A 14176-nucleotide genomic window follows, 5' to 3' on the forward strand; every position below is an offset into this window, starting at 1 on the left:
ACCAAACCACAAACACCTTTAGGTCACAAAAAAAAAAAAAAAAAGTCATTTTAAAATAAATAAATAAATAATTTCCTTTCTACCGTTATTAAAGGTGCTTTGCCAAACTGCCACAACACGCGGCAAAACTTTCCAGTTTGCAGCGTTTATACTGCAACATCAAGGATAACCTAAATGTTTATTTAAATGTATGATTTCCTCTTTGTGATCAACGTCAACCAAACTGCACATTTTCATTCAGTTTATTACTTCATTAAAAACAACAGCTGCTGCAGTACACTTCATACACACCCTACAATGTTGGAGAGAAAAACCCAACAATTAGACAACACCCCTACAAGCAAGCACTTGGTGACCGTGGGAAGGAAGAACTTTCCTTTAACAGGAAGATACTTCCAGTAGTACTAATCCATGAGGATGGAGGCTCTACAGGGTTAATCACTACAAAAATATGTGCTTATGAATTTGCAGAATGTCTTTGCAATAAAACTTCGAGACCAGAAGCTTTCTGGTTTCAGTTTGTAGTCCACTTTCTGTTGGGGGGAGGGGGGGGTGAGCGCAAACTCAAAACCCCCAAAATGTTGAAACACCCCCCCCCCCTCAAAACAAGCTTCCATAATGTGGAGAATAAGAGGGCTGAATTTTTGGAAATACACAAAGATTTGTGTATTTGCTCATCAGAATAAATAATGGGTTTCACGACTGTTTAGGATTGCTCCAATGTAAATAAATACATTTGAAGCAGATGGGGGTTGTAGATTTTGGTCATAACTGTTGACAATTTATCCTGAAATAGAGATGAAAAGATTATAAGAAACACCCCAGGAATCTAAAGCAGCCAAAACAAAGTAGACACAGCAGATCAAAGACATGAGTGCATTCTGTCTTTTTATTCAATGCCATGTTTAAATAATAAGAATCTGTACATCTCTTAAGCAGGTCAAAGACCTTCATTCCCAAATATAATGATAAACAGTTTCCTTATTAACAATAATACAGCTGAAGTGCTTAACCAGGCAATCAGAAGGACCAACAGAGATCATACAGCAACAAAAATAGTCTTAAGAATGGTGTACATCACACACACTCTGAATCCATCACACACACCTGCATTCAATTCACAAACACACCTCAGCAGAGCATCATACACCTGATAATTAAAGACAAAGCAAAACTGCCTGTTCATTCAGCACCGAACATCATTGCAACAACGATAATACTAAGCTGAACATTCCTCATTCCAGGATCCTCTGACATATCAATCTATACATCTGCAAATATTCAACATCCAACTGATGTGGATCCCAGACTGGAGTGTTTACATGCTGATCAGTTCTGGACGCTGCCGATCAGATCTATACAGGCACGGCTGACGTCACAGGCTGTGCCACCCTCAGTCCAGCAGAGGGCGTCGCCTGAAAGGTTTTACGTCCCACGGCTTTGTTGGAGAAAATCAGCCGGTTTTGGAGTCTCTCTGTAAAGCGACCCAAACACTTAAGAGTCACCTGTGCACCAAAAAAGTGTGTCTGGAAAATAAGCAGAGTATTGCTGCGTTAAAATCTGTGCAAATTTTAAAGAGGACCTGCTTAATTCCCCAGAATGTGACCTTTTGGTGCAGTTTGCACGTCTGCTCTATGTGCATTTGGTGTTGAAGAATCAGGGTTTATGTTTGCACCCCAGGCAAGGCGAGTCCCGGCTCCAGGCTGGTGGTTGTGGTTGTGGGTGTGGGGGAGGGCGGAAGGCCCTTGGGTCCTGAACAAAGCAGCCCGTGAGAGGCCGCGTGGTCTCCGTTCAAGTTCTTGTAAGGGTTACGCCGTGGAGGAGCTCTCAGACACACTGAGGGGAACCGGAGGCCAGCCAGGCAGCAGCCAGGACATGAGGAGATGACCTCCTCCTGGTCCAGAGAGTGTCCGCTGCCAGAGCCAAAGGGAGAAGAGCCCGCGGGGTCTCCTGTTGGGGAGTGGTAGCCGTTGTTGTTGGTTGTGGGAGTGCTGTTGGTGGCGGTGCTCCAGCCCAGTGGTCGACTCACAACCACATTATTGTTGACCAAATTGGAGAGCGGTGGCAGGCACGGAGGCCCGTTAGAGATGGCCGACCCCCAGCCGTTTGAGAAAGGAGGACTGGATGGTTGTAAGGGAGATGAGAAATGGGAAAGAGGAGAGGAAAGTTTGGAGTAAGGAGACGAAGTGCTGTCTTGCATGTCTGGGGAACTAGTGCAGTCCATTGGCTCCTCCTCCCTCCCTTCCTCCTGCTGCTGCTGCAGCTTCGCCTCCTTCTCATGGTCAAACATGTTTACTGACAGCGCCTCGAGAGACAGAGGGAGACCTGAATCGCTCGCCCTGTAAGCATCCTTGTCTTCTAGAAGACAGTCCTCTTCAGTTGCGTCGTTCACTTCCGTCTCAGACGGAGACTCCTCAGAGAGAACGGTGTTTGGTGCCGACGTGAGGTGTGGAGGAGGTGTGCAAGGCAGCGAGTGGCAGCGCCTGTGCCTCCTGGGCATGTCGACAGCATCCGCATCAGATGCAGTGGTGTCATCGCAGTCTGGTGGAGGAGGCAGCGTGAAGGTCAGGGAGATGACCGACTTGCTGGGCGTGTCAAACAGCTTTATCTTCCCGCCTTTGAGATCCTCCCTTTGGGAGAAGGGGTTAAACCGAGCAGGAGGAGCCAAGGTAGCAGTAGGCGGCGTCTCTGAAGGATGGAGCATGTCGGATTTGCTGCGGGAGAGACGCTGGTCTAACAGCAGGCCCAGGGATCGCCTTCGCACAGGGCTGACAGGCGGAGAAGTTGCTTCTGAAAGCAGAACAATCGTGTTAGTTTACAGAAGTGAGACAGAGTTCTCTTCAGTGAAGCCTCTACAGAATGGCTCACCTTTGACAGCTGGTTCGACCTTCTGTTTTCTCTCAGCTTGTTTCTTCTCCAGCTCTGCTACGATTTGGGAGAAAGATGGACGGAGCTTTGCGTTCATCTGTCAAATTAGAGGAAAAGGATGGAAAGTTAAAACGGGTCATAAAACAGGCAGCAATTATAAATATAAAAAAAACTAAAATGTGGAGGCATCTGAAACATTTCCTCTGGATTTTTGGCATTTAAGCTCAAGTTACAAGAGTCAATAACTACTGTTAGATCTAAAGATGACAGGATCAAGTGTACAAGCTCTTGGCAACTGTAACTAAATGAAAATGGACACTCTTCCTTCAAACAGCAAAACAATTTGATCTCTCGTACTGAAGCTCAAACCTTTGGTCAGTGCACTGCACTTGAGGTTACATCATGCACAAGTCAAGATGACAAAGCGAGCAGCAGTGAGCTAACAGCACATATGACATGAGACAAAATGTATTTCTTACATTACAGCAGGCGATAGCCAAATTCAGGAAGTGAGATGGGCAGTCTGCCACCATATGTCGAAAGGCCTCCACATCCAGACCAAAATCCTGAAAGAACACAAAACCGAATAAGTTCTGTTTCAGTACATGTGAGCACTTTGTTTAAACAGAGTCTCCTTACTCCATCTTCTTTCTATCACAGAGACAAGCGACTGCAACCAGAATCTTCAATTGCTGTACTGCTAAATGGCCACAAGGAGGAGCAGTGCTCTTGTAATAGCTTCAAAAGGTCTTAAAGTAGATTAATACAGTCTGTGGCATGTCAAAACTCATTTTAGCTCATAGGCCACATGCAGCCCACTCTGATCTCAAGCAGGTTCCACCAGAAAGCCCATTTAATGAACTGGAATATTGGTCAGAGCCAACAGCTTTTTGGAGAAGCTGAGTAGTCTGAGTAAACGAGACCCTTTATCTCACTTCCTTAAAGATTTCCCAAAATCTGGAGTAGTTTGATCTTCCACAAAACCATCCAGTGGACCAAATGGGAACCCCCTGTCTGCATCACACAGTACTATGATTTAATATTAAGGCTAAATGCTATGTTATCATGCTGTTAATAAAGGCTGGTGTAAAACTACAAAATCAAAGCAAAAACAGGAGAAGAAAAAAAAAAGAAGAGGCAAAAATCTTTAAATGTTTTTCACATACTCCTTTCTTTTGGTTTTTACCATCTACACTGACTGTTCTGAATAGTTTTACTGATGTTCCAGTTTGACAACAACTTAAAATCAGTTAAAAAAAAAGAAAATAAAGAACAACAAATAAATAGGTATAAAATGAGAGGTTTGGTGACTTTGTCCCTGAGGCGAGAGTTAAACAACAGGTAGCGCAGCGCTGCACGTCACTTCTTTTGAGCCCTTTAAGCGTTCGATTTACAAGCAATAAGTCAGTCAGCTTTCTGTTTGCCCGCAATGACATTCAGAGGATTTTAAAATGATCTACAGCAGCTATCATTTCAAATATTTTTAATTATCTCTCTCGCCTGTTGCTCAATCTTAGGAGCCATTTTAACAGTGCTGCTTGCACAACCATCGCGCTCTGGAGGAGCACTTCAGATGGCGACAGGCTTGAGGGTCTGTCCTCGAGCGGAGACAAACATTAAATCAATAATGGCTTTGTTAGAAACGTTCCCCACACTTCCTTAATAAAGAGGCCAGATTGTGACTGAGGCGTGAGTGAGATGACGAGCGTGTCAGGAAACAGGATAGGCGATGAAAACATCGTCATCAGTACCTCAGTGCGTGGCAGGATGTCGGGATCAGCCTGTATCCTCGCAATGATCTCACACAAGATGATACCGTATGCAAACACGTCCACCTGCAGAGAGAGGACGAACAGTCTATCAGCCAGAGATAACACAGCAGGTGAAGATAAGACCAAATAAGTGGAAAGACACGCATGCAGACTACGTATGGCTTCTAATATTATCTGTGTACTTTAAATTCAGATCGGATAAACAGCAAGATAAAAGTCTGTCACTTTTTCATTGTTTAAGCTTGCTTGACAAAACAAGCCTGCTGTAATTTCTCTCAGCTTTCAACAGTATGTAGTTTATAGCCAATTTATTATTTTTGTACATACGCACCATATTCTGCATGTAGTTTATACCAAACTGGAGCTTCTAATGAGTCCAAAACACAGTGAACGCTCATTTTACAGCCAATCAGGATTCCCACTACGCTACACAGAAAACAGTCATAACCCAGGCCAACGAGTGCACCAATTACATAACCACATAACCACTTTATTAAATATTGATTGCTGTACATCACTGCCTGTTTCCTCTGTTTATTTGAGCAGCTCTCATCACGCCCACTGTGGACCTTGGACTTCTGAAACAACATGCAGCTGAAGTGAAGTGAAGAAAGTGAGCTGTCAGTACCTTCTCATTATACACCTCTCCTCTGAGCACCTCCGGAGCCATCCAGTAGGGGGAGCCAACCACAGCCAGAGGCTCCTGGCCTTCTTCCTCACTGCAGGAAAACAGGAAAGAGAAGCAAAACCTCTAAATGCACAAGTTTAATGGAATCAGGTTAAATTTGCTTTTAAGCTTTGTTAAGATAATGTGCGTGGACTCTATGCTCGACTTTGTTAAAAGTGATTTCTTCATGATGCAAATACCCTCCAACGCTTTAATATAAAAACGCAAACAATCGACATTTCGATTTAATCTGATTTTTAACTGGTCAGATAAAACAAACTCAAAGGCAGCTCCTGAGGTTTCGTAATCGTGAGTCGTTTTGGGCCATTTCACCACTTCAGAAAAAACAATTACCAGAACAGCAAACCGATGTAATGCTTTGGCTTGTTTTTTCCCCTTTGAGAGTCTATTTAGTTATTTTTATGTGATGTCAGAGTTTAATGTTTTTCTCAACAGAAGTAAAAGATCTTTGTCTAAATTTGCAGCATTTTGTAAATCAAATCGACCTAGGAGGGCTTTTCTTCAGCTTAAAATGGGGAGAGGCAACAATCGGCTGCTTGGCATGAACACTATGCAGCTGTTTTTTGTAGTCAATGCTTTTGAGTATTTATCTAGTTCCAGTTCACATATTTAAGCTGTCATGGTGCCACCTTCAGGGCCTTTAGGACACAGATGTTCATTTTCAAAAACCCAGTAGTGACGCATGCAAAACAATACATGATGATGACTTTCTATATAGAAGCCTGTGACGTGCAGGAGACCAAAGAAGATGACAGATTGATAAAAGGTGCAACAAGAGCAGGCTTCACAGGCCAATTCAGTGACACAGAAGCGAATCAAGAGGTCGTGCGGGGTGAGCCGTTACTCTGTGCAAGCGTACGTGTGTTTATGTGCACTTCCTCAGTATCTAAGAAACCACAGTGTTTTTCAGTTATCTGGAGATATTGTTGTGCAATTTTTGACCGAATTAAAAAGGAAGGAAGACAAGAATGTGCAAGGACAACGTGCTTGCACACATGCCTGCACACACACACACACACACACACACACACAGAGCTGGCAGATACTTCCTCTGTGCTATTTCCATCTGCTACTGAGGGCTATGATACAGCAAAAAGAAAAAAAAAAAAAAAAAAACCATACAGAAGGGAGAAAGGATGAGTCGAGACGGTCACAGCTCCTAGTGTAAACACCATTTGGAGAAGTGGACCGGAAGAAATGAGACAAACTGAGCGACCGCAGAAGGCAGCACAGGGAAAACACCACAACAGAAAAGTCATCAGCATAAACAGATCAGATTACTCTCGCCCTTCTGCTGATATGACTTGTTATGAGGGACAGCAGAGATCCAGCAAAGCCGGGAGAGCAAAAGGAGGAGGACTGGAATAGTTTGACCTTATTTGGAGCGCTAAACCCCTGTCATCATCTTTCCTTTCCTTTTTTTTCCCCCTCCCCATGCCACAAGCACAGCAGTTTCAGTCAAAAACACACTCAAAAAACACACCCACCAACATCATCCATTTTCTGCTAGCGGCCTGCTGCAGGATGCAACAGTGTTTGAATAGAATCAAGAGCAAACAGCCTTGGAAAAAAACAAAAAACAAACCACAATTGACCAGCTGCTATTGAAACAAAGTCTAGAACAAACAGAGCTGTCATGTTGGATAGGTGGAAGTATGCATGTATGTAAGTCCACAGTGACAGTTACATGGAAGACTCGCATCTGTAAAAATGTCAGCCTTATTTTTCAGCTCATCTGACACATTTTGCCAGGTTTTGCAGAAAGAGAGACAAGCGAAGTCACCCCTCCTGACAGTGACGCACACTTGTGAAGTGGCTGGACACACACACACACACACACACACACACACACACACACACACACGAAGGAGTCGTGTTTTTAACTTAATAGCTGGAGACAGAGGAGGATGAGGACTAAAGAGACAAGAGTGTTTGTCAGCATGTGTGGGCAGAGACACACTGACTATGGCACTGCTTTGAGGTCAGCCTCGACAGCCCTTTTAAAACAGTAGTCAGACTCGTATTGTTCAACCAATGGCCAAAACCTTTCTGCAAAAAAATGCTGTACATAAAGACAACAAATTCTTTAGTCTGACACATTTAGTCTCCTTAAAACTCCTTTTTTGGCATTTTCCAAAAGTGAAAAAATTCATAACACTGATGGATGTCAAGTACCGCATTTCCTCTTTCTAAACTCTGATGCAGAAAGTAAAGTGCTGTCATTTGTAGCAAGTATGTGTTATACTCGTGGATACTACATTAACCTGTTAGTTCTCTGCAGTGACTCACTCTTTATCAGATAGTTGTGCAGATAAATTTAGTTCAGCTATTTGTTTCAACAACACGCAGCAACCTGCTGCACTCGTGGTGTCACTGCTTTTCTTATCTAACAGCGTTAATCATCAGCAGCCACCAAAATTCATGCACAGCAAGAGAGAACTCATTACAACATAGCGTGCATTTTAACACCTGCCCATAAGCCATGCTGCATGCACCCTCAGGCCACCAATACAAGAGCAGCTCCTCATGCAATTCTTCCTAAAAGGAAAGCCCAACACTATAATGGACAAAGGCTTGCTTACATTGAAAGGGCTTTCATTTAGACACATGAAAGAACACCACATGCAACCACAGGATTATGTTTTGTTTGTTTGCTTTAAGCTGCCAGATATCAGACTGGAAGGGGGTTGCCTACACCTGCAACCCCCTTCCAATCCACAAAGCAACAGATCCCCTACAGCGCCTCCTGCAGGTGGGAAGCTCAAAGGATGATGGACACATAGGAACTGGTGGAGTCTAGCAAGGCCTGGGTTAAGGCATTCTTAAACACCTCCCCAAGGCCCTGTTCCAGGTCGAAAACTATGTATTCCATGTGGTCAACCTACTCATTAAACATACAGGAGCTGCTTGGCCCTTGAAACCCATGCAATACAGTTCCTGAAGCACAGTTTCTGTGCTGATGTTGATGCCAGGGCAAGTTTGATTTCAGCTCGGCCTTCAATACCATCATCCCAGACATTCTTATAGAGAAGCTGGTAAACTTGGACTCCCCCCCTCCACATGTGCATGGATCAAAAACTTCCCCACAGACTGTTCACAATCAGTCAAGGTTGGCAACCAGAGATCATCCACCCTGTCTCACAGCACTGGCTCACCACAGGGATCTGTGCTGAGTCCACTCTTATACACCATCTACACCAGTGACCGCACCCCTGCAACATCATCAAATTTGCAGACGACACCACTCTGATGGGGCTCATCACCAACGATGATGACACCGCCTACAGGGATGAGGTCCAGCGACTGTCAGAATGGTGTAACTACAATAACCTCACCCTAAACGCCAAGAAAACAAAGGAAGTGGTCATGGACTTCTGCAAAACAAGAACCGATCCCCCTCCCCTATCCATAAAAGGTGACTATGTGGAGAGGTTCCTCCTTTACGTTCCTCGGCACCCAAATATCTGAGGACCTATCTTGGTCCACAAACACATCAGCCCTAGTAAAGAAAGCCCAGCAGTGCCTCCATTTCTTGAGGGTTTTGAGATGTAACAGGCCGCAGACTGAACTAGTGTCCTTCCACCGTGCCACTATCGAGAGTGTGCTGGTGCACGCCATCCCTGTGTGGTACGCTGGTTGCACAACAGCTGACAAGAAGATACTACAGAGGGTCATCAGAACTGCAGAGAAGGTGATCGGCTTTCCACTCCCCTCCCTGGACTTAATTGCCAGCTCAAGATGTCTCTCCAGAGCCAGGGCAATTATAAAGGACCACCTCCATCCTAACCACCACCTCTTCAACATCCTGCCCTCTGGAAAAACGCTCAGATCCATCAAGTGCAAAACCAACAGACTAAAGAACAGCTTCTTCCCGTGGGCTGTCAGAACTCTTAATGCAAACTAAGAGTGTGTAAAGACTTCCCAAACACATCCACCCTGACACTGCTGTTGATCATCTATGTGCAATATCTCAGTCTTTCCATGTTCTGTGCAATATTTTTGGCTCATGTGCAATATTCTGGTCCCAGTCTGTTTCAGTGTTTCTTATACATACACCGTGTATATAGTCTGACTCACATATATGTATACATATACATTGCTTTTTATTTTATTTATCCCCCCCCCTTGTTGTACCCAATTTCGCTGTGCAAGAAACTGCACAATGACAATAAAAAGTTCTAAGTCCCCAAGTCCAAGTCCCCAAGTCCAAGTCCCCAAGTCCAAGTCCCCAAGTCCAAGTCCCCAAGTCCAAGTCCCAGTCTGGTGCCCTAGAAGCGACTTTTTAACAGCACCACTTACAGTTGATGGTGGAATATCTACAAGGAAGGACATTTCACAAACTGGCTTGCTGCAAAGGTGGCATCCCGTTACAGCACCACACTCAACTGATCGAGCTCTTCAGAATGATCCATCCTTTCACAAATGTCTAAAAGCAGACTGCATGTCTGTGTTCTTGATGCAATACATCTGTGGCAGCGGTACTCAAAGCACCTGAAGTCAAAGATGTGTGGCCCAGTACTTTTGCCCACACAGTGACATTCCCAAGTTTCCTCCAAAGCAACCATTTCCAGACAAATGGCTTTTACATGACTGCCCGTTTTTCTTCAAATAAAAGTGAGTGAAGCTAGAGCCAAGTAACAACTAGTGGAAATTCATTTCCATTTATGTAAAAACTGCATTTTAATTAATGAACCGTGGGACAATTTCATTTCAAAGTTTTCAAGACCTCCTTACTTCAGGCATAGACATCAGGACCGTCTCCATCACACCACTTCTTTCGTTGCAAGAGAAAATATTAAGATGCTGCACTGCTTCTTGAATAATTTCTCTATTTCCCAACTATCTTGCAACAACCCTCATGCTGGTCCATTTTACAGATTCAGAGAGAATATACTTACATGTGATCACTGTCAGATTTAAAAAAAACACAAAAAAAAACAAAACAGTTTGCATAACAAGTCTACAATTCAAAAGAGAACCTAAGAATTTGTGTTTTGTCCCCTCTACTAACACTTTGTTGAACGACTTTCTTCTGTAAACATTTTAACGTCTTTTCCCCTCAATCTTTAGAGCGGGGCCCTTTTATGCCAAGAATCTGATCATCCGCCACTTAACAGACATGATGTCAGTGGAAAAATAGCTGCAGAAATTAAAATAAAGACACATCTGAGGATTGCTGGTCATTTATAGCCTGTACAGGCCAGTGATGAATTGTAGAAACCACATAAATGTCACTAGAAATGCAGCTGCAAAAACGAAGGGGAAGAGTCATAACGCGACACCAGCAACAGAGCTGTGCGTTAGTGGTGTGTCATAAAAGCTCACACAAAAAAAAAAACCCACTGAAAACACCACTGCGAGCCAAGTGCCGTCCCGTCTGCCTTCCCCTGGACCTATGAAACAGAGCGGAGGCAGCGTGTGCCTGTGTACTTTGGAAAAACCTGACTGATCGGGAGTGAGCAACAGTCTCTGTGCGTGACTGTGTCTCATCCGAACGTCTCCAGGAGAAAAGCAGAAGTTGAGGGAAATATTTCGAGAGTGCACGGAGAAAGATATGGCATGGAATATAAACAGAGCGGAGACGAGTGCAGGAGTGGAATTTATTGAGCACGACTTATCTAATCACACAGCTGATAGGTGTCGACGGACTGACCTGTAATCTGGTATTTTCTCTGCCAGGCCAAAGTCTCCCACCACGGCCGAGCACACGCTACCTTCCCAGCGCACCAGGCAGTTCTGAACAGAGGGGCAAAGGTCACATGAATCACTTTATTGCTGCAGCAAACTGTGCATCCACAATATGTGAGAGCGGTGCTTTCTGCATGCCTGCAAAGATGTTTTTGGTTAGTTTTTTGCAAGAAGAAGAAAACTTTAAGAAAATTCAGACATTCAGAGCATCAGATCGCAGCGTCCCCCCCAAATTATTTCCTTTACACTCCTAGAAATACTCTGGACGCACGACACGTGATGCCCACTCACTAGTGTTGAATGCAGCGGATTATCAGCTGTTGCATAATGACGTTACTGGCAGTAGTTTACAAAAGTCTACGACCTGCCGGGAGCACAGATGATAAGCCTGCAATCACCAAATCTGGTACATTTTTACACAATGTTTATTAATGTGCATTTTAAATACAATAAAACACACAGGCTCCTGTAGCATACTCAAAAACAACCTATAAAAATAAAATTTGAGAAAAAAAACAGACGAGAGTAGGGGCTCTAAGTGTGTAAAGGTCGCCTGCCAAGACTCCCACAGATGTTTTGGCTGCTGTTTGGCACAGATCCAGGTGCAACACTGGACCTCTGTGATAGCATCAGATGTAATTTTACGATTTGTAACGCACCTGCAGCGCCTTTAAATCTGTACTCACATCTTTTTCACCTTCCTTCTGTTTACCAATCACGAAGTATTTACACTCCTGCGCCTCCCTGTGCGTGTGTGCGCGCTCACCTGTAGCCCTCGTGCTATTGTGGCGCATTCATACGCCTATGTGCGTCACAACCTTCTGAGCGAGTGGGTTCAGTGAGTGTTGATTCTCAGTGATGTGTGCGAGCAGTACATGAGCACCGTGTGTGTAATCACCTTGGAGGTCAGGTCTCTGTGGAAGATGCCCTTGCTGTGCAGGTACTTCAGTCCCCGGGCGATATCCAGAGCAAGGCTGAGTCGCACACTCCACGACAGGTACACGTCGCTGTCCAACAGCTGCTCGAGGTTGCCACCATTGATGTACTGAATTATCAGGAGACCAAACAAAAACACAATTAGTTATATTAATTATACTGATTATGCATGCATCTAATTCTGCTTAAAAATGTTGAGATAAAAGCTGCTTCCAGTGTTGTTAAAGGAAAATGCTTCCAGAGGTGTTTTCCTATTTAAAAAAAGAAAAAGGAAAAACGAAGCTCTTCCTCCACACAGACACCAAATGCTTGCTAATGCTTATCATCTGGGTTTCTTCTTACTGTAGGTTTTAATCTTTAACCTGACATTGCTTTCAGTCAAATGATTTTATTTTCAAAAACAACTTTATTTAACAAGGACAACAGCAGTCTGGATACTGCAAACATCGCTGCATTCTTAGAGCACACTGTCATGTGTCCACAACCATCCACGTTACAAGAAGGCAGCATCCGCTTTCCTTTTCTTCATGTTTGTTTAAACATCATCTCAGTTTACTTCAAGATACAGTGCCATGGCATCTACAGCGATTTCATAGCCTAGCATCCTTCTTCTCTAGAGGTTGACACAGATGGTCCTAAAATACTTGAATTTTACTGCATGTCCAAAGTATGTGAGGGTGCAGGTGTTCATGTGGCCAAACAGTCTCCAGCATTGCTGTTGTGCTATATTAATACAATGTAACTGAACTAAAATGTTGTCATACGCACTCAAACATCAAGTCTTCTGCAACAACAACTACGGATCCTTTTTTAGTGCATTTTGTTATAGTTAAGAGCAGATCAGAATTAAATCTCAAGTTTTCAAGCACTTAATCTTCCTGCGTTGAACTGTGCCAGGCAAACCTCACTGAAGATTAAAGTAGTTTATTTAGGCCACGACTTTTCATATTCATCAAGTCATCTGCTGGGTGAAGACTGGAAATCTGTTTGTATGCATTGTTATTTCAATGGTTGAAAATGTCACTTTCATTTATGAGAAGTTGAGCTGACAGCCAAATTTTGGGGGAAAAAAACAAAAAAAAACTCAAAAAAAACCCCAGGATATTCTGTAAATTGATATGCAACAGAAGCTCTCATTTGTACGGGAAGCCACTGAGGTTACATGATAAACAATTTAACCACAAGGTGACAAGAATTTCCCCATTTCTAAAAATGTGAATGATGATAAAACCTCTTGGTCAATCAATCATTTAAATAAAAGAAAAAATTAAGAAAAACAAAAAGTTATAAAACCTCTGACCAACACGACCCACTAAAGACACTACCTGACGTTAGAGCAGGTACGCCTCTTCTCTCCTGACCTTTATGCTTTTTACTGACCAGCTGCTCAGTTACTATGGCAACATCTAAGAAACAGGTGACCTGTTATGAACCGTGTGACCTCAGTCTGGCCAGGATTAAGTGTACCGCAGTTACAGACGCTTGTACCGCCTGTTCTGGGTTTATGTGGAGAAATGAAAATGAAATCACCAATTTCAGAAGAAAAATCCTGAGAATCACATTCATCCAACCTGCCTAAACACTTAAACTGGAGGGCAGGGCTCAGTTAATTGAATAATAATATTTATGAGTCTTTTAAGATCAATTTTCAAATTAACTGACTAAATTAATGAGGTTGACACTACGCCTGCGTCAGACAACCTCTCAAAAATAACTGACTGCAACATGTAAAGTTTACACAACAGTAAACAAAGATGATATTAGACGGGTATATTTAGCAAATTAAAAAGCCAGCCGATGCCTTACAGCAGGCCTGATTCTCTTTCTCCTCCCCCCGGGACCAATAACTCGACCCATACTAGTTTGAAGTACAGGATCTGAAGAAACCATCTCTTTACGGCCAGATTTAAAACTCAGACGGTGAGATCAGAGTGCAATTTAAATTTGATTTCAAAATCAAAAGAGCCAAAACTTTTCATAAATGCCTCAAAGCATTTAGATAAATAATGTAAAAGATATAAAATGCACAATAAATGTCACGTTCAGTGTAAAGTGAGCTCAAAAACCAATGTATAACATTAATTTAGGCTGGCTTTCTCATACAGACTGAATTAAAAACCACAGACTGAGGCTGCAGATATTTTCCCTCCATTTGATGAGTTTGACTTTTTTTCTTGCTACAAGGGAATCTTGTTTGCTACAATGTTTATAGTGAGGACAAAGG

At 43.2% G+C, this 14176-nt stretch overlaps 1 protein-coding gene across 1 annotated transcript in view; it reads right to left on the reverse strand.

The window, feature by feature from the left end:
• Window positions 1-941: 941 nt before the first annotated feature.
• Window positions 942-14176, reverse strand: part of tesk1b (testis associated actin remodelling kinase 1b) — a 34338-nt gene continuing 21103 nt past the window's right edge. Inside the window, exons 5-11 of the mRNA XM_085349512.1 lie at window positions 11915-12061; window positions 10982-11064; window positions 5269-5359; window positions 4620-4703; window positions 3348-3434; window positions 2869-2965; window positions 942-2790 (exon numbers count right to left, since the gene is read on the reverse strand). Of these exons, the coding sequence (XP_085205638.1) occupies window positions 1664-2790; window positions 2869-2965; window positions 3348-3434; window positions 4620-4703; window positions 5269-5359; window positions 10982-11064; window positions 11915-12061 (1716 nt within the window). The 3' untranslated portion in view covers window positions 942-1663. The remainder of the gene's footprint in view (window positions 2791-2868; window positions 2966-3347; window positions 3435-4619; window positions 4704-5268; window positions 5360-10981; window positions 11065-11914; window positions 12062-14176) is intronic.

The sequence above is a fragment of the Diplotaxodon limnothrissa genome, linkage group LG3, assembly GCF_057381915.1.
Source record: "Diplotaxodon limnothrissa isolate DT_005_m linkage group LG3, D_limnothrissa_male_GT1.1, whole genome shotgun sequence".
Taxonomy (NCBI): Eukaryota; Metazoa; Chordata; class Actinopteri; order Cichliformes; family Cichlidae; genus Diplotaxodon; species Diplotaxodon limnothrissa.